We start from the raw sequence: 25,329 nt of genomic DNA on the forward strand, positions 1-25,329 counted from the left end.
GCCTAGCAACGACGCAACGCACCTCCCCGGTGCGGGGACGCTCGGCAGCTCGCGAGCCCCGGGCTGCGCGGTTTCTCCTTCCACCTTCCGCGGCCGCCGTCCGCGGCTGCGATCGGAGCCCCGCCCCGGGGAGCCTGCGGCCGCCGGATTGGCGGATGAGCCTCTCCAGGTGAGGACCGACGCCAGGGTGGCGGAGCCTGGCCGGGGCACGTGATGTGCCGGCTCCCGTCCGCGGCGTCCCGGGGCCGGGGCCGGGGACGGGGCCGGGGCCGGGGCCGGGGCCACTGCCGGGGGGAGCTGCGGAGGGCTCCGAGGGTGAGCGCTGCCGCGCCGCAGGGCCCGGGGCGGGGCGGGGCGGGGGAGGGGGCGGCGGCTGGTGCCTTGGCTCGGAGGGTTGGTGCGGTCCGCGGAAGAACCGTGCAAGGTGCTCGGAGCAGTAGGACCTTTGGTCCCCACGCGCTGCCTGTCTGGCTGCGGGGCGTGAGCACGAGGCTCGCCCACCCCAGCTGGGAGTCACGGCTTCGCATTCAGCAGGTGACCTTGGGGAAGTCATTTACCACCTCTTGGCTCCCCAGTGTTCCTTACAGACTGCGAGCCGAGGGGCAGGTGGGGAGACGGTGCAGAGCAAGGGCTGGAGGGTGGGAACCCCGGAGGAGAGATGACGATGACGCGCCGCGGTCGTCACCGGGGCCGGGCACAGCTTTTCCATCAGGGACCGTGTTTGAGCTCCCCCCCCACTTCTCCCGTTTTTTGGCAGGACCGAATCCTGCCCTTGGACTGCAATGACTGACTTCACAATCACGAACTCGACCTATCTCTGCAGCCCATTCGCACACCCTTGACTTTTTGACTCGTGCCGCTCTTCTCCCCAGTTCCGAAAACGAGAATCTGAGGTCAGGAAGGAATGTGGATGAGCCACTTCATTTGATTGAATTCCGTCTTTCAACCTGTACATTTTGGGCGAAAGTAACAATGGTAGCCACCTATGCCTTGCCGAAGTATTATTAGGAGGATTGAAGGAGCCAATTTATGTAAATGTAACTCCCAAGTCAGCATTAAAAGGGCAAGGTTCTAGTGCAACGGAGTTTACAGATGAAGAAACAGGGCTAAGGAGGACTTATCTAGGGGCATCGGAGCTACTAACCCGGAGCAAGAGGGCTGAACTTGATTCTTGGCCCAAGGTTCTTTTTTTTTTTTTTTTTAAACAACCCCTTTTTAAAAAAAATGTTTTTAAAGATTGTATTTATTTATGAGAGACATAGAGAAAGAGGTAGAGACACAGGCAGAGGGAGGAGCAGGCTCCATGCAGGGAGCCCGACGTGGGACTCCATCCAAGTCTCCAGGATCACGCCCTGGGCTGAAGGCAGGCTCTAAACTGCTGAGCCACCCAGGGATCCCCTTGGCCCAAGATTCTTTCACTGCTCTGCACCTGTCCTCTTCACTGAGTCTCTTGAGGGATGTCTCCTTCCTTACATTCCTTTTGTCCCTTTCAGACATCTCCGGAAGTGCTGCCATGTCTGGGAATATTGAATCTTCCTCGGAACAGAACAACAACAGCTATGAAACCAAAACCTCCAATCTTCGAATGTCAGAGAAGAAATGTTGTGAGTCTGGGGAAACAGGAGGGGGGCTGCTCCCTCCCGGGATTTTTCTCTTAGGGCTATAGTTGTAATGCTAGATTTTGATACATGGTGGGAGAGAGAATTCTTTGACATGGGAACTTAAAACCCAAGTCTACCAGGGGAATTTCTTGTCTCAAATGAGTAGGCCCAGTGAAATGTCTGTCACTGGGGCCAGACTGCTGGTATATCCCCACATTTTCTTACTGCTTTCTCTAGCTGTCTCGTAGGGGGATCTGCACACTTGATTGATGTTGAAAGTTACCCACACAGAGATTAAGGCAGAGTGGCAGGTGCGGGGATTACTTAGGGCTGATACTGTTAACAGTTTCCCTTTATTTTGGGGCCATGTTTTGTGAGGGTGCTGCACACTGCAGAAATTGCGGGTAAAAGCCAGTAGTAGTTAATTTTGACAGGCCTCAGGAGAGTCAGGTTCTGACATCTGATCTCTCACTGTGACTTGGGCACCCTGTTTTCCCACTGGGCTAGCCTTTGCACTTTGCAAGCTGCCTTTCCTGCAGGTTCATTCCTCTGGAGACAGGTTTCACTGAGACAGTTTCCATGCCAGTTCTATAAACAGAGACAGCAGGTGGGTTTGCATAGAAATGAAACATCGTTTCTTCTCCCTCTGCATCTGAGTTCCTAATCCTCATTTATAGACTGTATGGCCAAAAGGTCCTGGGCAACTGGTCCCTACAGTTTCTGGGGACCCTCCAGGAATGCTAACCCTTGCCCTTGCTTCCAGATGTACCTTTCCTTTGGAACCCTGTCAGGCCATTCTCACGTCAGCAGTCCTGTATACAGCAAGTGGAAATAGCCGACCAGAATAAGACCTGGAAAATCAATCCTGTCATGATCAAGTCTTTCCCCAGAGTCTCAACCTTGATGTCATGTCCTTGTCAGTCTCGTGATTGATGATGATAATCTGTTTTCATCTATCACTAATGAAGCTTGCTGGGCTTTGTGCTGCGACAGAGGCAGCTTGTTTGGATGTGATACGGGGGTTGGCACATCTGCACGATTAGGGTCTCCTTCCTCTACCAGGGCAGGAAGCCAGGTACTGAGTGCAAGACCCCATGAAAGAAAACTAGGATAGCATGATGTTTGAGTGCAGCCCTTGGAGTTGGACTGCCTGGGTTTGAATCCTTGTTTTACTACTTTCTAGCTGCATGCCCTTGAGCAAGTTGCTTATCCTCTCTGCGCCTTAGTATGCCTACTTATAAAATAAGTAAGATGCTAATAGGGCGTCCCCGAAGAGCAATGTGAGAACTAAATGAGTAAATATAAGTAAGCACTTAGAAGAGTGTTTATAGAGCGAAAGCGTATTATTTTTCACTGGTGACTTTTCGTTGCATATGAATTGAATCGTACTGTAAATGCCGTGCTGGGAGCTAACCATTTAAAAGAGCCCTATGAAGGATTAGATTTTCAGTAAAGAATGTTTTCTCCTCTAGACAATACTGTAACCCAGATTTGGGAGTACTAAAGAGAGCTGCATTTGTGTTATTGGAACACTTGATTCAAAAGGTTATAGAGTACAGGTGGCAACCTGGACTGCACAGTGTCCAGCGTCAGCTTTATTCTCCACAGAAACCTGCTATGTGCCATTCAAACTCTTCTGCAGTTTTTCTGCCTTGAGGGCTCTTGATAGTCAAGGAGACAGTAATCCCAGGTCTCCCCTTTTGATCCTCTAGACCCTGATTCCTGCTCCGTGCTCTGATTTCTCCTCTCCAAACTCCATCCTCTTCGCCCCCACTAGAAGCATCTGGGTTGTCCTGACTCCACCATCATTCATTTACTCTCTCTCTTCCCCCCTCATGGGTTGGACTGGGAGACTGCTGCAGCCAAATTCAAAGGAGAAAAAGGTGTTTATTTCCTTCTCTCCATCGCCTGCCTGGGTGTTGGAGCAGGCTCCCCTGGTTGTGCTCACACCTAGCAATTGCTTTATTAATAGCTCAGCCGTTATCCCCTTGCTGCCAATTACACCTTGTTGGCTAACTTCACTCAGAGAAGGACTGGAGAAGGACTTCAGGGAGCCAAAACCTCCCAAAGGAGCGTTACTGGAACATCAGCGAGTGGTTGCTGGCAGAGGTTCCTTTAAGGTGCTCAGATAGACTGGTTTCAGGCACCTCAGGAATTAGGCAGGTGGGGGCAGGGGTGAGTGTATACACGCTTTTCTTTGTTTCTTTTATTCTATGGGATTTTGAGTAGGTCCGAAACAGCTTCCCATGTGTACCTTTCCTCATTTACAAAAGCAAGACATGTTTGTGAAAAATTCAAACAAAACAAAGTGAAAAGTAAAAAAATCTCCCACAATTTCTCCTGTCCTTAAGTTTGATTTTTCTGACATCTTCTGGTGTATCCTGTTAACGAAAATAGATTCACACTGCATATATTCTGTTCTGCTGCAATTTTCCTTTTTTTGTTTCTTTAAAAAAACAAACAAAAAAAACCTTACTATATCATGGGGTTTTCCTTGTGTTTGTAAATCCAGATTTACCTCTTTCTGCATAGTATAGCATTTTATGGGTAGGCCAGCTTCCTTCCTTATGGACATTTGAATTGCCCTGTTTCCGGTTTCCCACCATCACAAACAGTGCTGCAGGAGCATCCTTGCACAGAAAGCTGCATGTTTGCACCAGCAACTTTTCCTTTAGATGTAATAGGAGGAAAGACAATTGAAATGTTGATCAATATTGCTAATCTATTCTCCTAAAAAGGTCTATATTGTTAGGTATTCTTAATATTTCAAAGTGCATGGATGGAAATCAGCATTGTCACCTAGAGCTGCAACGTTAACTTTCTCAGTGTTTAGCCACAGAACTTGGTTATTTCATGCCTATCAGTCAAATAGTAGGAGATAATTAGCAGTTTTATGACGTCTCATGAATGGAAAAAATACAAATGCAACACATTTTAATCAGCTTGCGTATTTCAAAAATATTGGGCCTGTTTAGAACAAACAGTGGAAGAAAGCCTTGTTCACCAAAAGGCTGGGAACCACTGACCTACTAGAGCACCCTTCAGGATTAGATTAGAGAGCATAGTCATGCTCACCACATGGCTCCCTTCGCCAGGTGCTGACGAGATCTGGTGGCTGGGGCTGATGGGGCAGTCACGAAACCAGGAGTCCGGTCAGAGCCCTGACCTTGACTTTCTACTGTGGAATTGTGGGCCAAGCTCTTCACTTGCCTGGGTTTGTTTCTGTTTGTAGGAGGGAAGTTCCCAAGCCCTCAGTTCCTCTAAGTATGTTCGGGAGGCAGAGCCAAGTTTGAGAAAGTGAATTAAATCTTGTGTAAAGAAGGTAGGAGAGCGTTTCAGGCTTTCCATTATATGCCAAGAGGTAGGTTATATTGTCTCAAATGAATCAGCTTGAACTATCTACTGTTCAAATTAAGGTGGCAGTGGTTTTGTTTTGTAACAGGCAGGACAGAACGTTCCTAGTTTTGTCAACGTGGCAGTTTGAGATGGGAAGTGAGTTTTAGTTTTGTACTCTGAAAAACGAGAAGCCCGGAGGTGGGAGGTGTGGTGCCTTGGGGAGTCCTTAGGGACCCCGGTTTTCTTTTGCTCTTAGCATTCTCTCTTCAGTTAGGTAAACATGCAGCAGCTGGTCCAATGTTCAGCTTCAGAGCAGCTCCCGAGCATCAGTTCATTTTTAGCTTTAGGGGAGAGCAAGAGGACCTTTGTGGGGAAGTGCCTAATGGGCTGGAAGTTGTGGACAAAGCAGACCCAGAAATGCAGGTAATGAGGCAGATCATGAGGGATTGAGCAGAGTGTGGTGCTGAGCTGGAGAAAGTGAAGATTCATGAGGACTGTACTGCTGACACCCGAGGCAGCTTTCCCCGGGCAGACCTGTCTGGTCAGAGATCAGGGGTTCACATGAGCTGAGGCTGCCGGCTGATGTTTGCCTGCCTTCGTGCTCCCTGTTTGGACACAGATGAAAATCACTTACGTTGCTCTTTACCTGCTCTGGAGGAGTCCCTGCCCACTCCCAGGAAGTTTCCATGTGGGCCACGGGTGAAGGACCAAAGGCCAAGTCCTCTGACCTGGAGTCCGGGCATCCACTCCTCCCTCAGCACTGGGGCCACTCGTTGGTTTCTGGGTACTTGTTGCCCCACATCCCCAGGAAACGCTCTTCCTTCCGAGGTCAACTATAGGTCCTTCTGCCCGCTTCTCCAGTGAGATGAGATCTGTTGAAAATGACTTTCCCATGCAAGTACCTCAGCTTTACTGAATGGTTTCTTAGCTTCACAGGGTCACCTTGTCCCAGAGCAGAGAAGCAGCAGCAACCTGCAGGACACCTTCCGGAAAGCAGTGCTGGGAAGTGGAAAGCGAAGGCCATTCTTTCTCCCTCCCATCCCTGGGCAGGGCCTCCCCTCACAGGAGCCCACAGAGCCTGAGTCCTCCTTACCCAACCTCAGTTTGGGTGCTGGCCCCAGGAAAGTGGGCAGCCGCAATGGAGGCCCCTCTCCTCCCACCCCTCTGTGGCAGGATGGGCAGGGAGGAACCAGCCCCTGTTGAGCAAGCTGCGGAGGAGGCACAAGCTCTGGATTCTAATGCCAGCGCTTCCATGACTCATCCTGTAGCCTTAGGCAAGTCACTTGACCATCTAGGTTGCCCTGCCTGTCGAGTGAGCCCTAGCTCTGTACGTGAGCGTTCCTGAAATAAATCTCGTAAGGAAGGATGGATGAGTGGCTGTTCCTGCTTTTAAATGTCTTGTTTTCACATGGCCAATGAGGCCGACTGGCCATGATGCCCTTATAGGCTAGCTTTACTGTGAAGCTTCCGGAGGTCTACTCATAGACCTCAGGACACAGATAGAACTTGTGTCAAGTAGGGTTTGCCACAGTCTGCACTATGGTTTAGAAATTCTGGCTTAAGCTTGTCTTGAGCACAAAGGCCAGAACGGCTTGAGACCAGGCCCTTTTTACAGTGGGCAAGCTAGTTCTTGCCCATGGCTCTGAAGGGATAGATGGGATCCTCAGGATAGAAACTCTGTTGGACCTATTGTAGGAGTCAGGCTGGCTCATCACTGGAGAATCTCCAGGCACAAGGCGTGCCTCCACAGCCCTATTGTTCTTGTGTTATTAGATATTTTTATGTTAAGGAAGGTGCCGTGGTTCTTAATCTTTCCATCCTTGCCACATTTGCCTCTCTTTCCACCTTAGGTACCTCTGTGGAGACTTTGTCCATGTTGGGAAGACATGTCTTGGTTGGGTACTTGGAAATTTATATGACCTTTTAGTTTTCTTTTAGGAGGTTGATCTGATAGCTCTTCTATTTGCCATCCCAGTCCTCCCCCTGGCTTTACTGAAGTGTATGAAGATTAAATGAGGTTATGGTCTATAAGTTCCTAGCCCAGGGCACAAACCTTCCGCAGCCCCTAAGCCATTCAGTTCTGTTCTCTTTCCATTCTAGCGTGGGCATCTTATATGACCAACTCCCCAACTCTCATCGTTATGATTGGCTTGCCAGCCCGGGGCAAAACCTATGTGTCTAAGAAACTCACACGCTACCTCAACTGGATTGGGGTGCCCACCAAAGGTAGGTGCAGGTCATTTATTCCTTGGGAAGGGAAAGGACTAGTTCTTGGGCCTCCCAGGCCTTTGGGAGACTCACTCTCCTTGGCATCAGGATTACAGGGTGCTCCTGGAAGAAATAGTAGTTGATTCCTGATTTACTAGATTTATTCTCTGTTTATAGACTTGTTTTCTCTTCGCCTGGGTGGACTGCCCTAGTTTTGAAGGCATGCCTTTGACGGTATAGGGCTTTACGTCCTTCTATATCATCTTGTCTAATCCTAGTAGTACTACTGTGAAATAGCCAAAGTGGCTGAGGAAATTGAAACTCAGACAGTTTAAGACTTGTTCAAGGTCTAATAAGCCTGAACTTGATTCTAACTTGACTCTTAAATCTGGTATTGTTCCCAACGTACCATGGTGCTTTTTTTTTTTCATTTCCTTGGCCACTCTGACGTTAGATCAAGAAGTCCCCTTTGGTGGGGCCATTGTATTATTTCACTGCTGAAGGCTGTTGGTGTCATCTGCAGTGTTTAATCTTGGGGTATATCGACGTGAAGCAGTCAAGTCCTATAAGTCCTACGACTTCTTCCGACACGACAATGAGGAGGCCATGAAGATCCGCAAGTGAGTCTTCTTAGGCCTGACCTCCCAGCCAGCTCTTTCTCTGCCATCATAAGACTGGATGTTGCAGGGCTTGGGTTTTCCTTTCACTAAATATTCAGTAAGATCAGTGGGAATTTGAACTGGAAATTATTTGGTGGACAGGTCACGTTGGGCTTAGGTACGTAGAAGAACAGGCTCAGGGAGATGCATGTATGTTTGCAGAGTAAACCTATAGAGGGATACCTTATATGCATGGGGCAGGGGAAGGGGAAAGATCTAGGCTGGTCCAAAAACAGTGGGGAAGTTGAAAAGTCTAGTTAGGGGAAAATTTTGACCACAGGGAAAACCAGGAGGGAAGGCACGTGACTCCCCCAGCAGCCCAGTGGTTCGTGTCTCTGGCTGTGCCTGAACTTACCTGGTACTACCCTTATGATGTCCTCTGTTCTGATGGCAGACAGTGTGCTTTGGTGGCGCTGGAAGATGTGAAGGCGTATCTTACTGAGGAGAACGGGCAGATTGCTGTAAGCCTTCCCTGCTTCTTCCCCATCTCGATCTCCATCCAAGAGATTGCACAGCCTCACGTTAGGTCTGCCTTGGTGGGATTGCAGTTATCCTAGCCTACTCATCTACTTCGTGGCCTCTCTTCCCAGGTGTTCGATGCCACCAATACCACCAGGGAGAGGAGGGACATGATTTTGAGCTTTGCCAAGGAGAATTCCTTCAAGGTAGGATCTGGCTCCATGCTGGAGGAAAGGGATGAGTGGAGGTGGGGAGTCAGGAGGGACGTGCGGATCTGACTCTGGCGGGTGAGGACTGGATTGGCTATCTGCTTTGCTTCTCTTGGGGAATACCCCCACTCCTTGAGTGTTTTCTTTCAGGTCCTTTCTCAGCCCCTTAGCCTGTATGTCTGAGGCCTGGGGGATGTGGTAAGAGCTACTTCTGAATGAAGAGGCCTTGAAGGCCACATCCATGAAAGAAAATCCTGGGGGCTGTGGTGGCTGCAGTGGGGTAGGCGTGAACATAGGCTGTTAATGCACAGCCTGGGCATTTTTGGCTCATTTATCACCGCCTTCTCTCCCTGGCCAGGTATTCTTTGTGGAATCTGTCTGCGATGATCCTGATGTCATTGCTGCCAACATCCTGGTAGGTGACACCCCTTGCATACCATCTCCTGTCCTTTCTCCCTTGGGTTATGTGTATGTTGGTGGGTGATGGGGGGAGAGTCTGCTGGGTAATGAAAGAAAGAAAGAAAGAGACCCGGTTAACAGTGCAGGGTGATCTTTTTGATCTTCCAGAGCAACATTTTAGACTTCCATGTTCTTCCCTTAGGAGAAGAAACTGAGACTTTGAGGAATAAAGGAAGAATGGGCTGTATTTGAAGCCAAGACTTAGACTGTAGGAGTTTTGGTTCTGTTATCTGGGGATTAGCTGGATGCTGAGACCTGGGGATGTCTTCAGAGTAGATTAGTCTCTTCATTGTCAGGGCCACCATGCAGGAAAGTGCTCTGCCCACTGACTGTCAGTGCTCTATGCCCTGAGTGCCTCATGCCCTGTCCGGTCATGGTATAAACCAGTGCCCATCTGATGGGTTGTACTGTGCTATGTAGACCTGGTATCATGTAGTGCTCTCCTAGCAGTGTGGGAACTTGGACACGTCTAAGAAGAGGCACCTGGTCCAAGTCAGGCGTGCCACTTCATGCACCCTATTCAGAGTGACCGTACGGAGAAATTGAAACCCATTCTGTGTCCCTAGCAGGACCCATAAAGGGATTGGGGCCCAGGAGCAGTTTGAGCTGTGTGACTGTCTCAGTCCTTCAGCCAAGGGCAGGCACATGACTCCCAGTTGTCTTTCCTTTCTTGGTTGCCAGGGTCACAGGACAGGGAGGGGGTGCTCAGTAAACAAGGACTGCCAGCGCGCCAGCAAAAGGGCCCTTCTATGGACTTCCTTCTCTTTATTTAGCATTGGCTGTTTGCAGGAGGGCTGTTAAGGGCACACCTCTGACCAGGCCCTACTCTCCCTGATTCCAGGAGGTAAAGGTGTCGAGCCCGGACTACCCTGAAAGGAACAGGGAGAATGTGATGGAGGACTTCCTAAAGAGAATCGAGTGCTACAAAGTCACCTACCGACCCCTTGACCCAGACAACTATGACAAGTAAGGTTTGAGGCCACGGTTTGAAGGGCCTGAGGCAGGGGTCTCGCTTGAGAAAAGAGCCTTCCTCCCTCTGTCCGCATACTTTCTGCTGACCATCCAGGCCTGTAATGTTTCCATCATTCCAGAGAAACAAGGTATGGATTTGTGGCTTCTGTGTAGGTTGCATCTCATACTCGCACAGTGAAGTGTCTTCTATCGTCAGTTCTTCCTCTCTGTCCTCTAAAACAGGATTTCTCAGTCTCTGCACTGCTGACATTTTGAGCCAGCTTATTCTTTGTTACAGCCCTAGGGGGCCCGGTAGGATGTCCAGCAGCATCCCTGGCCTCTGCTCACTAGCTGTCAGTAACACTCCCAACCCGCGATGACCCAAGATGTTTTCAGGTGTTGCCATGTGTCCCTGAGGAGCAAAATCAGTAGTTCGGATCTAGGGTGTTGTAGAGATGCGTCATCAGCTTTTGATCAATTTTAAAGTTTATTGTGTGTATGTGTATGTATTTATACTCTACATATATGTACTATATATATATACACACACATTACAGTGTAACATACATTAATGTAGAAGTACGCATATTACACTTGGAATAGTAACAGTAAAAATGTATGTTTATGTAAAATGTACCGTACAAATATATATATATATATATAATGTTATGTATAATTGCACATGATACAAATGTAAGTAAAAATGTAACAAACATATATAAATGTTATATATAAAATGTGTGTATGTACAGATAGGTGTGTATGTATATACGCACGCATATGTATATAAAGCATGTAAAGTCCTTAAGAACATGCCTGGCTCATCAGAAATGTCTGATGGGGTGCCAGCCATTATTAATGTGGTAGTGTCTGTTGGCAACACAGTCCTCAGTGTGGGTTAACTTGGTGTGTGTGAGATGTAAGAGCCATAGTAAAATGACAAATCCATGTTGAAGATGGTGAGAAAAGCGTGCATAGTTCTCTGTTCCGGGGTGTCAGTGGTCTGCTCAATATTTTGTGTCTTTTAAGTTCCTTCAAGTCAGTTGCCCAGAATGTTAGTATTGGGAGGTGTTCCTTCCTACAGAGGTTGAAACCATTGTTCTAGAAATGGTGTAATAGTATATTCTTCTACATTGAAGCCCTATGTAGGAAAACATTCTAGAATAGAACAGTGTGTGTAGATTTATAGATAGTATTTCTGATGATAGCGTTTGGGTGATTTTTGTTCGCATCATTCCACCTTTTTTTGAAAGTTTTTTTTGGAATATGCATTTATTATTTTTACAGTGAGAGAAATTCTCTGATGACGCAACCACTGTGGAAGTACTTCTGAGAGAGGCTTGATTAGGTGGATGCAGGGGATGTGTAGAGATCTCTAAGATTCTGCAGAGATCTTGCTTGCCTGTGATGCTGTCCCCGGGCCGGGTCTTGACTGCCTCACATGGGGGTTGTGCTTCTCACTAAAATTTAGGGTTAGCAAAATTGTGAGGTCACCTAGCCTAGCTCTTGAGGGAAAGCCTGGATTCTTCATATCATACTTACCTACACTACATGGCATACCATAGGCACTGAAGAAGTGGTAGGTTGGCCAGAAGTTTGGGACATCTTACCTCCTCGGGTCCGAGGTATAATCTCTTACTGCTTGGTTCCTTACATAGGGATCAACTCTGACAGGAGAGGAGGAAGAGGGGCCTTGAGCCCACAAGTCATTGTGGGAATCCTTCCCTTCCTGCTGTTCTCCTCAAATTATCAATCTCACAGGTTCTCTCTTTCTCCTGCTCTGTCCTAGGGATCTTTCTTTCATCAAGGTGATAAATGTGGGCCAGCGATTTTTAGTGAACAGAGTCCAGGACTACATCCAGAGCAAGATCGTCTACTACCTCATGAATATCCACGTGCAGCCTCGTACCATTTACCTTTGCCGGCATGGAGAGAGCGAATTCAACCTCTTGGGGAAGATTGGGGGTGACTCTGGCCTCTCGGCTCGGGGAAAACAGGTGAGACGTTCAGCAGTAGGCTGGATTTCCCAGGCTTAGAGTTGGAGGAAGGGCATGGTGGAGGTCCTCTCTCTTATCCCCTTCCTTCTTCCTAAATCCCATTGGGGCTTAGACCGTAGTTTCAGATGGTCAAGCAAATGCTGAAGACCTCTTCTCATCCACTCATTCTGGCTGTGTTGTAATATGGTAACTTGGGAACCACTTCTGCTGTTAATTCAACCGTCAGTTATTTATTGGGCACGACTTGTATGCTTAGCACAGTACAGGATGCTCCAGTGGAAGTTCATTTCCTCTTGGGTTTATCATAACTGTGTAGCACTTTTTGGATTTTGATCATGGTCCTACATATCATCCTTTACAGGCCGAGTTAGCAATTGTGAGTGTATGTGTGTATGCGCGCACGCACCTGTTTCTCTCCTTTGAAAATTTCTATCTCCAACCTCAGTTTGCCCAGGCTTTAAGGAAGTTTCTGGAGGAACAGGAGATAGCAGACCTCAAAGTGTGGACGAGCCAGCTAAAGAGGACTATCCAGACCGCTGAATCCCTGGGTGTGACCTATGAGCAGTGGAAGATTCTGAACGAGATCGATGCTGTGAGTAGGAACTCTGATGGCTACAAAGCCAGTAAGAGTCTCATATTCCAGCAAGAGCCCTCAGAAGTCATGATATGGGCGGTTTGACCTAGAAGACTAGAACTACCAGGTAGCACCTGTGCCAGTGACGGCCCCAAACCATTCTGTGACCTAGGCCCCCTGGCACCTGGGGAGAATGCAGCTCCATTTGGTTCCCTTGTATTTTTTTCTCTTGGGAAGAAGAAATAGCTGACAATTCACTTCTTTAATTTCTGCTTAGAAAACTCCTTTCCAATTTTTGGCTTCCCCGTCCTTGAACACAAAAGCAAGCATTTCTTTTTCTTTTCTTCCTCTGTACTCTTAACGCCTTCTGCAAGAATTTTCTTGTCCCTTCAGTTTCTTCTCCTCCCCTGCTTCCTGATCCCTTTATCCTGCTGACTTTTCTCGGACCTTTAACTTCTCTGAAGAGTCCGAGCAAGTGGCAGCATAAACTGGAGATGCCACATCCTCTGTGCAGTGGCCCTCCTCCTGCTAGTCCCAGCCGCCCAGGCAAGGACCTGGCACAGTGCCTGGTGCGCAGTAAGATTCCTGCTGGGATTCCTCAGTTTGGGTGGGCCGCGGGGGCTGGCCTCCCTCCTGCAGCCCGTGTGGCTCCCTGCAGGGCGTGTGCGAGGAGATGACCTATGCACAGATTGAGAAGCAGTACCCGGACGAGTTCGCTCTTCGAGATCAAGAGAAATACCTGTATCGGTACCCTGGTGGGGAGGTGAGGTTTCTCCTCATGTGGGGCGACTGCTTTAACTTGGGGGAAGGATCGGGTGGGAGGTGGGGGGTCTAGAAAGGGTAGTCAAGGCATCATGTAGTTTCGTCCTCTGGCCTTTGGGTCACATTTAATTCAGCTTAGACAGTCGAATGTCTCTCCGGGGAAGAGAGTGCCAGGATGTCTTCTGTGTTGATTAGTTGTAGAATCAACATCTTTTTTTTTTTTTTTTTTTACTTTTTTTTTCTTCATTGCACTCCCTAGGTCCCACCCCCACCCAAGCAGGCATAGGCTCGGGTAAATATATGGGGGATGAATGATTTCCCTGTCACCTTTTGTGTTTGAGGCTGTTGGCTGGCCTGAGCGACTTCATAGCTAGAGCCAATGGGAGAGGTTCTGGAAACCCCTAGGAGCCTCTCCTTGCCTCACGCACTGCCTGTTCGTCTGTGGGAAGGAAATATAAGACACAGGCTGAATTCACATTTCCTCTTTTTGACCTGTAGTTTTCTTGACCTGACTCTTACTCTTGAGAGGTCTGAGTATTCTCAAGGGATCCCAGGGCTGGGGGAGTTAGCCGGCGACTCGAAGTCGCTGAATCTCCAGGAGGAAAGCCAGCTGGGGAAGGAGAAGTGGCCTCTTGACTCTGGAGCCAGCTACCGCCTTGGCTGCCAGCCTGAGCCTGGCCTTCTACCAGTCTGCCTCACTTCCCCCACAGTCCTACCAGGACCTGGTGCAGCGGCTGGAGCCCGTCATCATGGAGCTGGAGCGCCAGGGCAACGTCCTCGTCATCTCCCACCAGGCTGTCATGCGCTGCCTGCTGGCCTACTTCTTGGACAAGGGTGCAGGTGACATTTGAGGAAAGGGCCAGGGGACACATTTATGGGGAGGGGCCTGGATTTGGGATGGCAACCGAACCTCCCCCTCTTCTACTCAAATTGGAGTGCATTCTTCCGGCAGCAGTGTGGGGCTCCCAGCAGCCACCGCGCCAACTACTTGCTGAATTTACTCCTTTGGTACAAAAGCCCCCAGTGGAGAGTGGCTGCTGCTGGAGCTCCTTCATCCAGCTTGGCTAAAGGGCCGGCGTCAAGCTGACTCTCTTGGCAGAATCAGAAAAGTGGTTGAATATTCCCGGCTTGTTTGGCTGTAAGGAGGGCCGTGTCTTAGAAGCATCTTCATCCTTTGGATGCAGCACAGGATAGTTTCTGGGTAGAACTGTAAGGAAGTTGCTGGCTTTTCTGCCCCTGCCCCTTCCCTTTCTCCTCTATCTGAGCTGCTGGGAAGCCTGAGGATTGGGCCTTCGGGACACCCAGGGGGCCACAGTCTGTGCTTCCACCAGGTCCTGGCTTCTGCACTTGTTCCTGTTCTGCTGCATGGAAAAATCTAAAATGGACGGATGTTAGCCTCTCAGTAGCTTGGGCAGCTTCTTGGTGGCCATCCTGATCATTGTCTGGGGTTTAGGGGTGGAGTTGTACAACCCGAGGTCAAGGTAAAGACAACCCCGCAAGCTCCTTAGATTTCCCCACCGACTTGACCTTACGACGCGGTACTGAGAGACTTCTCTCCCCTGCCTTTCTGCTTTCAGATGAGCTACCGTACTTGAGGTGCCCTCTCCATACCATCTTCAAACTTACTCCTGTGGCCTACGGTAACCATAAGCTTGGCGGCTGCTGGGCGGGGGTGGGGGAATTGAAGAAAGTCAGGCTGTTTGAATCTTCTCTAGAAGCCTGCCATCACCCCTGTGTACCAGAGGAATTGCATCAGTGCCTTCCATTTTTGAAAGGATGTATGGGGGGGCGCCTGGGTGGCTCAGTCGGTGAGGCGTCTGACTTCGTCTCGGGTCATGATCTCGGGGGACCTGGAATCCCACTGCGAGTCGGGCTCTGCGCCTAGCCAGGACTGCTGCTCCCTCTGCCCCTCCCCCTTTTGTGTGAGAGCTCACGTGTGCATGTGCATGTCCTGTCTCTAATAAATGAATAAAATCTTTTAGAAAAGGGATATATATGTGTGTTTGGGAATATATACATTCTTATGTGGTATGTTTCTCACACTGAAACTAAATATTTTTTGGAGCTTTTTTCCTGAAGGCCTTTCTCTTTCCTGTTTCCCCAGGATGCAAAGTGGAAACAATTAAACTCAATGTGGAGGCTGTGAACACTCACCGCGACAAGCCAGCTGTAAGTATTTTCCCACAGATGATCGTGCAGGCTCCCTGCCACCTTGAGTCTTTGAACCTTTGACATCACAAGACTGGGGTTTTGTTCACGTACAAAAGGAAGACAACATCCAGAATTCATGTCCTATGTAGTCTGCTTACTTCCAAAAGGAAGAGATGTTGGAATTAATGGCTTTTTAAATTAGTACCTCTTTCATGAGTTTTAACTTTGAAAGTTGGCTCCTGGAAATCCAGTTAAGTATGGCAGGTGTTTGGCCGAAGTGAGATACAGATCCCCCCCCCCCCCCCCCCGCCCCCGGGAGTGCTCCCTTTAGAAAGTAGGATCCAGAGGAGCCTGTAAGGTGGGGTCAGGAGGTATAGGGTTTGTTCCTAGGTGTGTCCTGATAATTCGTGTGATCTTAAATAAGACCCTTCCTTTCATGGACCCTCCTTCCTCCTCTGGAGTATGATACTCAAGGAGCTTCTCCTTCTACAACCCTTAGTGTCCTGGGACTTAGCGATAAGGCCATGGCCCATGTCTTATGAGAGACTCTCTCTGCAGAGGAGCAGGAGTGGAGAAAACTGTTGTGGTTACAAGCATTATTTAACCTTTATGAGTGAGCTTTTGGCTTGGCTTTCATTTGTGTGGTGTCCCTCCATTTCCAATCAGAACAACTTCCCCAAGAACCAAACCCCTGTAAGGATGAGAAGGAACAGCTTTACGCCTCTGTCCAGTTCGAATACAATAAGGCGTCCAAGAAATTACAGTGTTGGGAGCCGGCCCCTCAAGCCCCTCAGCCCTCTCCGTGCCCTGGACACGCAAGAAGGGGCCGACCAGCCGAAGACCCAAGTCAGCATTCCGGTGGTGTAACCGTGTGTCCCCTCCAGGCTTGGCCTCCTGCCCTTGTCACTAAGCACCAAGGAGTCATTTAACTTCCAGCCCCTACCCCCAGTGCTCCACCACGGATCTTAACACAGAACGTGAGCTCACGTGTTTCCAGACCAATCTTAGCTGTTCTCCAGTGTGAAACATGTCCCCGCCCAGGGGCCATTTGACCAGTGGGTATTTCAGGACACGTCCTCATTTGGGGTGGTCTGGAGAAGGAGGAAAAGGGATACGCTCCCCTGGGTGCTTAGCATAGCTGGGTCTGAGGTTAAGCCTGCCCCGTAGACTTGGTTCTTGTCCCTGGTGTCTAAACCCCTAACGTCCTTGTGTTGGTAAAGTGGGGGGTGGGGCGGAGGGGGATGCAGAAGCCCATTTTTCCTTCACCTTTGTCTCTTCGAGGTGTGCTCTACTCACAGTCCTTACTTGCCTGCTTTGTGCCCCCCCTCGCTCACCTCCCCTTTGGATTGTCCGGTGTGGTGCATGGCATTGTCGTCGTGGTGTCTGTGGAGCAGGGGAGGGGTGGCCAGAGAGAAGTCTAGGCTCTGTTGATGCTCTCGGCAGGGGGCCTCAATGGATCCAGACTGGGGGAGCTTTTTTTTTTCCCCCTCTCCTTTCCTCTCAAGCCAGGTCCTGAAAGGGTCAGTCTAGGCTGTAGAACATCCACAGATGCTCTGGAGCCTGCAAGTGGACGTAGGGTGAGAGTACGTGCCTCCTTTCGTGAGAACCAGTCCTGAATCTACGAGGCCCTGGGGGCAGTTGGCTCTGAGTGTGTGCAAAATGTCTTGGTTGGTATTTTTCACTTCAAAAGCCAGGCATAGGTTGTTTTGGCAGCTGTAGAGTGAGGTTTAGGTGAAGGGGACATTCTCTAGCTCTTGCAGGTCTCTTGTAGGGCAGCCATGCCTATTTTTCCAGTGGCTCCCAGCTTTGCCATCCACAGCAACTTTCCTGCCGAGGCCAGTGACCTCTGGGGCTGTGTAGGACAGAGTTAGGTTAAAGAGTCACCAGTGATGCTGGCATTGCTCAAGGCAGACAGCAGGGAAGAGGTCACTAGAGCTTATTTTCCTGGAATTTTCAACACTCCACTTTAGATTAAAAAAATTTTGCATGAGCAATGTTGTTGTTGTTGTTGTTTTCTCCTAAATCTGGGAGAGGCCTGATGATGAACTTAATCTTCTCACGGGTGTATTCTTTCTTCCATCTTAATGTCCTGGAGTCTTTGGGACCCTGAGGGGTCTAGCTCTGAGTTGTCTGGAATTGCCTATTTGCTTCTGTCATTTTATTTTCTCCGCAGGGTTAAACAGGAAATGTTTAGAGCAGGGGATTCTTAGCTCCTTGGTGGCCCTCCAATTGTGCATATAAAACATGAACATATGTGCAGTCTTCTGAGAGGGAAGTCCCGATTTCTCATGAGATTTTTATAAGTGATGGGATGAATCCACACCTTAAAGTTATCAATTTGTCATTCAGAGGAAACCGGCAAGAGCCAGTGAGCTTTAGGCCAAGGGTGTTTTTGTTTGCTAATAGAAGACCTTTTGTCATGGTTCTCATCTAGGAGCATTCATTCGAATCCTCTTTAGAATTTTTTTTTTAAAGATTTATTTATTTATGATAGACATAGAGAGAGGCAGAGACACAGGCAGAGGGAGAAGCAGGCTCCATGCAGGGAGCCTGATGCGGGACTCGATCCCGGGACTCCAGGATCGCGCCCTGGGCCAAAGGCAGGCGCTAAGCTGCTGAGCCATCCAGGGTTCCCCCCCCCCCCACCCTTTAGATGGTAAAGGTTATCATCACAAGCAGCTGACTTGTGACCTGGAGTCCTTTATTCTTACATCCCGAGTAGGACATCACAGTGTTTCCAAAAAGGTTGCATGCCTAGCTTCTGCCCCTCGTTGCATCTAAGCTGCCGTACAGCTTTGCCGTTACATTCCGTGTACGTAGGGTCTTCGTGAGGGCTTCGGGCTGGGTGGGAGGCAGTGATGATGGTAGAGGACAGGGAAGTAGAAGAGAAGGTTCTTGCCCTGAAGAAGGTTATTTTGAAGACAGGTTATATAATTATAACAAATGAACGTTTGTGAAAGAGCAACACCTTGAGTCTGTAAGTGTGGACATCAAAGTGGAGTTTAGATTACTTCTGGCTTTTCTCTTGTCCTGTGAGACTAAAGGGGGTAGGAGGTGAGAATCCTCCTCCCGCAGGTGGGGATGAGATGTGATCTAGGCACAAGGTGGGGCATTTTTACAAGCCCTGGTGGAACCTGAGTGGCCGGCAGCACCCTTAGGCCAAATGGTTATTCATTCAAGTCTTTTTTTTTTTTTTTTTCCTGCTGTGCACTAAGAAAATTCAGAACTAATGAATGACAAGCAGGAGCATTTTGATCCAAAGACTTTGGATCTGAGCTGTGCATACTCTTAGAGGAGGATTCTCCAGCGCACGAGCCTTGTGTTACCCTTTTTGTGAACCCCAGCGTGAGACACAGGTTGCCAGGATGTCCTCTGTGGCCCTCAGCCTGCTCCTCGTTTCTCCACCCTCCCCCGTGCTAGTTTGCTTCCCCCAAAGGGAGAGCCCGAGGTGACACAAGAAATTAAGATACGAGAAATTAGAACTTGACGGTAGTGAGGCTCTCGGCACCCTTCAGGTTTTAGAGCAAGATCCCTCCAGAGAAGTTTGAGCAGCAAGAAGCCAGGAGAATAGAGCGGAACAGAGCTCTTGCTCCACATTTCAGAGACACTCGGCTTCCTGCCCTTTCTCTCCTCTTCTTCCTTTCTTACTGGAACATGTGTTAGTTGTATCTACACGTTACCATAATCACGTCTAGATCACAGATCGTACAAAGAAAGGAGGGGTCCCAGAGCACCTTTTGCTGAGGCTTTCAAGTTTCATTGTGGGAGAAATAAGGGAAGGCTTTAGCCTGTTTAAATTATTTAATCCAGTAAATGGGGAAAGGAAAATCCCTGTATATTTTATTTTCTTGTTTGGAAGCTGAATGATGAATTTCGTGACAGACTTGAAAGAGGAATCTGAAGCAGATTTAGGGAACTAGCTTCTCTTGTTTCTTAACCCTCAAATTAGAATTTAGTTCTTAATCTGTATTGCCTTTGGTTTGGTTTGATTTTGATAAGGAGAGTGTTTTACATTTAGCCCCAAAGTAGAGTAAGAAAATCTTTTAAGAACATTGCATTGTGCTGTTGGGTCTGTCCTATCTTGTTGTCTCAGGGTTGGTTGGTTGGTTGTTCCCCCCCAAGAAGTTAGAGTTAGGAATACAATGTGTCTGTATTCCCAGGCTGAATGGATGAGTGTTTCCTGTGATGTTCTGGGTGCTCCTCTTTGTAACCCACAAACGGATCTACAGTGGCACCAGCATTCTCAAGAAACTTGACATAACTGTGGAAATAAATCCATCTTACGGTTGTTCTCTGAGTAGGAGGTCTAGGTTCTGGAGAAACCCATTGGGGTAGCCAAAGGACAGGGGGAAGAAAGTCTAATGATTGAGGGACCGTGTCTGGGTTATACAGTCTTACGGACATTCCATTGTCTGTGCTGAGTTCAGAAGCCATGTTGTGTTTGTTTTCCAGAAATTTGACCAATTTACCCAGGTTTCCTAGCATACATTTTGACTTGGTCATGTTTTAAAAATTTTAATTTTAAAAAGATCTAACAGTTGAGCCAGGTTGCAGCATTGATAGGATGGATCTCTGACTTCCCAGGAATTTAATGTAGACGCCTGGTGTCTAGAAGACTGTATCTCGCGATAACAATATGCTGGCTGACTGGCTGACGGACTCCAGTAGGTTTCTTGTCATCCAACAGTCTGTTTGCTGATTGTACCCTTTAGTAGCAGATGCGTATTACTAGAATTCTGTGTCTGTCGCATGTGTCCTTCAACAAAAGGACGTAAACACTCCACATGTTTTTTCAGGGGGAAGTTCTGTATACTATGATTTTTAATAGACATTTCATTTAGGGTAGCAGCCAAATTCTCATCATTTTGTAGCAAACGAAGATTGAACATCACTTGTGTATAATGTTTTGTGAACTCAGCGAAGGAGATGCCTGCTCAAAGCCTGAAATTGTTACCTCTGCCTGCATTCATTCCACTCACTCACCCACTTGTAGGCACGACTTGCCTTTCACCAGCGGCTGCTGACCCTGCTGTGTCCTCAGCTTCCCTGTCCCGGGATACAGCAGTGGATAATGCTGTTGTTTTCTGTCTCCCATGCATCTAGCTCTTACTCTAATAAATAAAAATGCAAAGGAAATTTTACATTTAAAAATGGATTTTAAGAGGTGGCAAAAGTATTCTTTCCAATCAGCCTTTCACTGGGGACCTAGGACCAATATCTATCAACTCAATGTTTTTGTATCTGAATTGCTTGTGTACATTTCTTTTTTATTGTGTTGAAATAACAAAATCAACTCGTCTGATATGGTGATGGTTTTACTGTGGCAAAAGCAAAGGACTGATCACCAGCTGTGCCCCTTGGAGGGAATAGGAAATGGTTGAAGGGAACGGACTGAATTGGGAACTCATGTACTAGAGTTATCCTGCGGATTTTCTAGGCACAGCTCTGGTGAAACAGTAATGTGAGTCCTTACCAGCATTCTGATTTAATGTGGTGACATGATATCAAAATATGCACTCAGATCCACAGAAGGTGTTTATAACTATATTTGAAATGTGCTTTTGTGTGTATGTGTGTGTGTGTGTGTGTGTATAGAACGGGTAAATAAAATCGTTGAGTAACTTGAACCTATCAGAAGGCTTCTGGGTTTTTTGTTTTGTATTTTGAGTTGTGTTCTCCATCCACTACCCCACCTCCAAAGCTGTGTGCTGCTGCTCCATGATTGAGCTCAGACTCGTGAAAGCCAGTTGGCAGCATGACTGGATTCCTTGGTGTGGGCATGGCTCTCTTCCACCACCTTCTGGGAAGGATGGGTAGTAGGACATTATGGAAGGCACGTGAACTCCGGTAGAAGCTGTGTGTACGTTTTTGGCACCTCTTTAAGAATTAAGAAAAAATTGCCTTTGCCTACACTGTACTATGACTCCCGTTAGCAACATGTAACTCATTATTGTAAAGAAAAAAAGGTGGAGATCTCTTAGAATTTAGTGGGCTGCCCCTTCTAGAACGTGACCTGCCTGTTTCTAAAAACCTTGCAGTCAACAGAATGAAATGGCATTAAACTTCTGGGACAGGAAATACAGGTGGAAGTGTGTCACCGCCTGGCGCCTCATTCCCTGTTAGCCTCACGAGGAGCAGGAACTCATTAGCCATGCAGACTCTCGGCCCTGTCATCGGAATCCTCATCTTCATAGACTTATTACCAAGTGATTCACATGCAAATTTAACACTTGGGATTCACTGCTCTAGGGGGAAGAGTTCCTCACAAAAAGTTCAGCCCCAGCTTCTGGGAAGAAGCTGATCTCTGCCCTGACGGATTTCGGATTTCGGAAGGGACCGTAGAGAGCCTCCTCAGAAGCCGAGGAGCCTCTGACTGCAGTGCCATTTTGTCACCATGGTCTTTTGGTTGATAGCAGCCTACATGCTCTCCTTTTTACCACAGGGCTTCCCACAGCCTCTGCCTCCTATCTTGGGTATATAGCTTATGGTCTAGGTCTGGAAGGAGTGCCTGATCCAACAAGGTCACAAAGGTTGGTTTCTCAGGGAAAGAAGCCCCTGACTGTGCTGTCGGAGTTTGGTAAAGGGTCAAGGGGAGCACAACAGAGGGTCCATGCATGTGTGTGTGGACGTGGGGTCATGGGCAGTGGGGGGGCCAGTGCAAAGGAGGGGAGGGGAGGGATTCTTGTGTTTTGTCCTTTGTCGGTGTGGTGTAATGGCTCTGTCTCTCTTCCCCTCTAGCTCCCAGGCGGAAACTGGGTTGGCTGTGCTTAGGCACTCACTCCCCTTCAGCGCCCCTCACCCCGCTTTGCCGATGACGTGAAGGCCGAGGCCAGACCTCTCTGAGATCTACTACTGCAGAGCCTGGGGATGCCAGCTCCACGGGGGCTCCATCAGGAAGTTAAGCTGGGATTGGACATTCGGGGCCACCAAAATGAGGCCTGGAAAAACATTACATTTCTTCCCCTCGGGCCTAATGGGAATGTCTGTTACACAGGAAGACTTGACTTCCCTGTGCCTCAAAACATCCAACAGCCTGAGCCGATGAGTTTGTATTATCTCTGCTGGGGTGTGAGCCCAGTTGGCCAGTCTTGTTCTGTTTCTGTATTTCACTTCTCACCTGCGATTGTATCCCTGGCTGCCTATTCTTTTCTGAAATGTGAACGCACCTCTTGAGATGTGTTTCCAAGGGGAGGGCTGCACTGCCGCAAGCCTGTTCTGTGCTGTGAGAGCTGGTCTCTGCATCCCTTCCAGGCTCGCGGGCGCGCACACAACGGATGCATGCTAGCAGTCCCTTTTTTGTCACATTGGAAACGAGACAAACTCACCAGGTGAATAGCGGGTATCTGAGAAATTCAGTCCCTGAATTGTCTCTTCTGCGGTGATGGAAGAGCAGTCTCGGTCAGCCTTCTTGTCATTAGAGAAGTTTTTCCTTGTTCCAGGCCCCATAAGGGTAGGATCATCCTGACTGCAAGGCTCCCCAGAACGAGTACCCATCGTCAAAGTTCCTGTTTCACAAGTAGCTACATCCAGTATTTTCTACTGGATGCTGTGTCCCCTCATAGCTGCAGAGGGCTAGGTCATCCTCTACCAGTTGGGAATGAGGGCTGGAGAGAAAGGTAGGGTGCCGTTGACATTACCTGAAGAATGAAAGAGGGTTCCTTGGGAGTTCTTGCTTCACAACCAGTGCAGGGGGACATGACTTTCTGTGGGGTCTGTCTCTAAGAAAGCAGCTGGTTCTGATGCCTACCTCCTAGCTAATTGTCACTATTGGGTCTGCTGGTCTCTTACGCAGACCTCTTATGTAGGTGTCTTATGCTGGGAGAGCCAAGTCCTTGGTGCATCCATCATTTGGTTTCCTGTGAAGTTAAGCCAGGTAGTTCTCTAGAGCAATGTGATTCTCTGTCAATGTGATTTAAATATGTCACTACTCCAAAGGAGGGTATGGAAGCTCCAAAGGATAAAGATAAGCAAAATCCTTTTTTTTTTTTTTTTTTTTTTTTAAGAATAGTAAGTTTTTAGCTTTCTAAATACTTTTTTCCTTTCATGCAGATACCCACTTGCTGGGCAAGAGGGTAAGTAAAGAGAAAGGTAATGAAATGCAGCTTTTAATGGTTCTTTTATACTGTGGATGATACAGGGCTCTGTTACCTAAGATGTGATGAGCTGGGCTGCAGGCAGTTCAGCATCCAGCAACCAGGAGCTTATTTTATACGCACAAAGCTGCCTTCAGAAAGGCTCCTGACTCTGCTCTGTAGCAGGGGCTTTTCATTTGGCCGCTCGTAGCGTGCGGTACTGTGATGATTTTGTTCTTGTGATGCAGGTTTCTTTCTGCATCTGAACGCAATGCCTGTTGATAATCAGATAATGTTTTTATTTAGCTATTTATTCATCCATGTGAGATACTTTTAAATCCCGTAGTAGTGTCTGCATGTATGTTGATCGGAATGTTAGATAATTGGTGTTGTATGTTTTTCAGTAGAAATTTAGGGAGGTTGAGATTTTAAGTCTGATGTCCATAGTATTACCTTAAATTAAATTTCCAGGGTCTAGGTACCTGCCTTCTGAAAAGGATGACAACTACGGTAGGGCACAGTGGATTTCTTTTGAATATTTTTCTTTCTGATTGATTTGTATTATAAGTATCAGCCAAGAGATGCATTTCTCTGGTGAGAAGTTTATCTCCTGGATAAATAAAAATCATGCTAAAATACGTCAGTAATATGTATTGCTTTGTAATAAGAAATAAAAGTTATTTTTAATTTAAAGATGTAATTACTTTTTGAAATCACAAAATAGGATAGCATTTGGTGCATTAAACACACAAAATGTTAATAACATTGTGCAAAATGTCTTTGAAACTAGCTTCTTTAAAGTGATTCTCAAATTTTTAGATCATATATATGTATATTTCAAGCTAGTGTTTGAACTGGTCCTTTATTAAGTTACATTAGCATTTCAAAATGATTAAGAGTGAGATCATTATTGCCATGTAATTACTGACATTCTGGAGCTTTTAAAAATTTATTTAACAAATATTTAATGACCACCTCTTGGTTGCCATGCACTGAGTAAAACCCAGTCCCCGTCCTCTGACCTTGGAAAGCTCTCCAAGCACTTTTGCGAGTGTTATCTGACCCAGCGGTCAAGCCATCGTTCGTAGAAGGATAAGCATGTCTGGGATCATTCTTATTTCACGTAGGTGAATGAATGCCTCCGTTAAGTGACTTACCTCAACACTGATGGATTTTTTTGTCAAATCCCATTCTCAGAACAGGGTAAATGGTAAGATGTGTAATAGTGAGGGTCCAACAAACCTATAACTACTATTTTTAAATGTAGCTAGAATTTTAATCAAGACACTATTTTTAAATGTAGCTAGAATTTTAATCAAGAATTAGGATATGACTCAGGAAGTCTCCAGTGTTGGGTGACGGTCATTATTTGCCTTATTTCTGTAGACTTAATTATTTCCTCATGTCATCAGCCTCTCCAGGATCTTACTGGGGACTTTGTGAGGAGGCCAGCCTCACTAGCTTGGCCTGGTAAGTGACAACCCCACAGGCACGTCCCATGGCAGTCCAGCAGTCGCCCATCACCATGCTTTTCAGCCTTGAAGTATCCACGCCATCCAACCTACATTCATTGTCTTGAGCTCATCTGAGAATTTGACAAAAGCTAAGGCCTCTCTTCCCCCACCCCAAAAAGATAGATGCATATAAGTTCTGCATACAGTGGAGCGGGAGTCATGACCTCAGGGTAGCAAAGCAGGAACTAGATGATAATGTACACACACACACACATACACCATGTCCCTTTCTTTGACATTAAAAAAAAAAACTTTTTTTAAGCAGAGGGGAAGAATATGTGGGATTCTGAAATGCTTACTTTCTTAAAATTGGACATTGTAGGCTATTCAGGAATTTGAATGGATTATAACAGGATAGAATCACTAACGGGGGGGGA

At 47.6% G+C, this 25,329-nt stretch overlaps 1 protein-coding gene across 10 annotated transcripts; it reads left to right on the forward strand.

Annotated features, from left to right (window-relative positions):
* The first annotated feature begins 9 nt into the window (after positions 1–9).
* Positions 10–24,131, forward strand: PFKFB2 (6-phosphofructo-2-kinase/fructose-2,6-biphosphatase 2). 10 transcript variants are annotated; one of them, XM_025429752.3, is made up of 17 exons: positions 10–169; positions 758–893; positions 1,494–1,601; positions 7,038–7,163; positions 7,669–7,765; positions 8,199–8,265; positions 8,395–8,469; positions 8,831–8,887; positions 9,773–9,897; positions 11,672–11,879; positions 12,325–12,471; positions 13,112–13,216; positions 13,926–14,055; positions 14,793–14,855; positions 15,320–15,384; positions 16,033–16,212; positions 22,105–24,131. In XM_025429752.3, exons 3-17 carry the CDS (start codon positions 1,514–1,516, stop codon positions 22,135–22,137), a joined length of 1,566 nt encoding a protein of 521 aa, XP_025285537.1. In that variant the 5' UTR covers positions 10–169; positions 758–893; positions 1,494–1,513; the 3' UTR covers positions 22,138–24,131. The 10 variants fall into 10 exon arrangements, with proteins under 10 accessions (XP_025285537.1, XP_025285532.1, XP_025285538.1 ...); XM_025429747.3 differs by having other exon boundaries at positions 11–169; positions 1,494–1,604; XM_025429748.3 differs by lacking the exon at positions 10–169 and adding an exon at positions 183–315 and having other exon boundaries at positions 1,494–1,604.
* Positions 24,132–25,329: the final 1,198 nt, after the last annotated feature.

The sequence above is a fragment of the Canis lupus genome, chromosome 7 (assembly GCF_003254725.2).
Source record: "Canis lupus dingo isolate Sandy chromosome 7, ASM325472v2, whole genome shotgun sequence".
Lineage (NCBI taxonomy): Eukaryota > Metazoa > Chordata > Mammalia > Carnivora > Canidae > Canis > Canis lupus.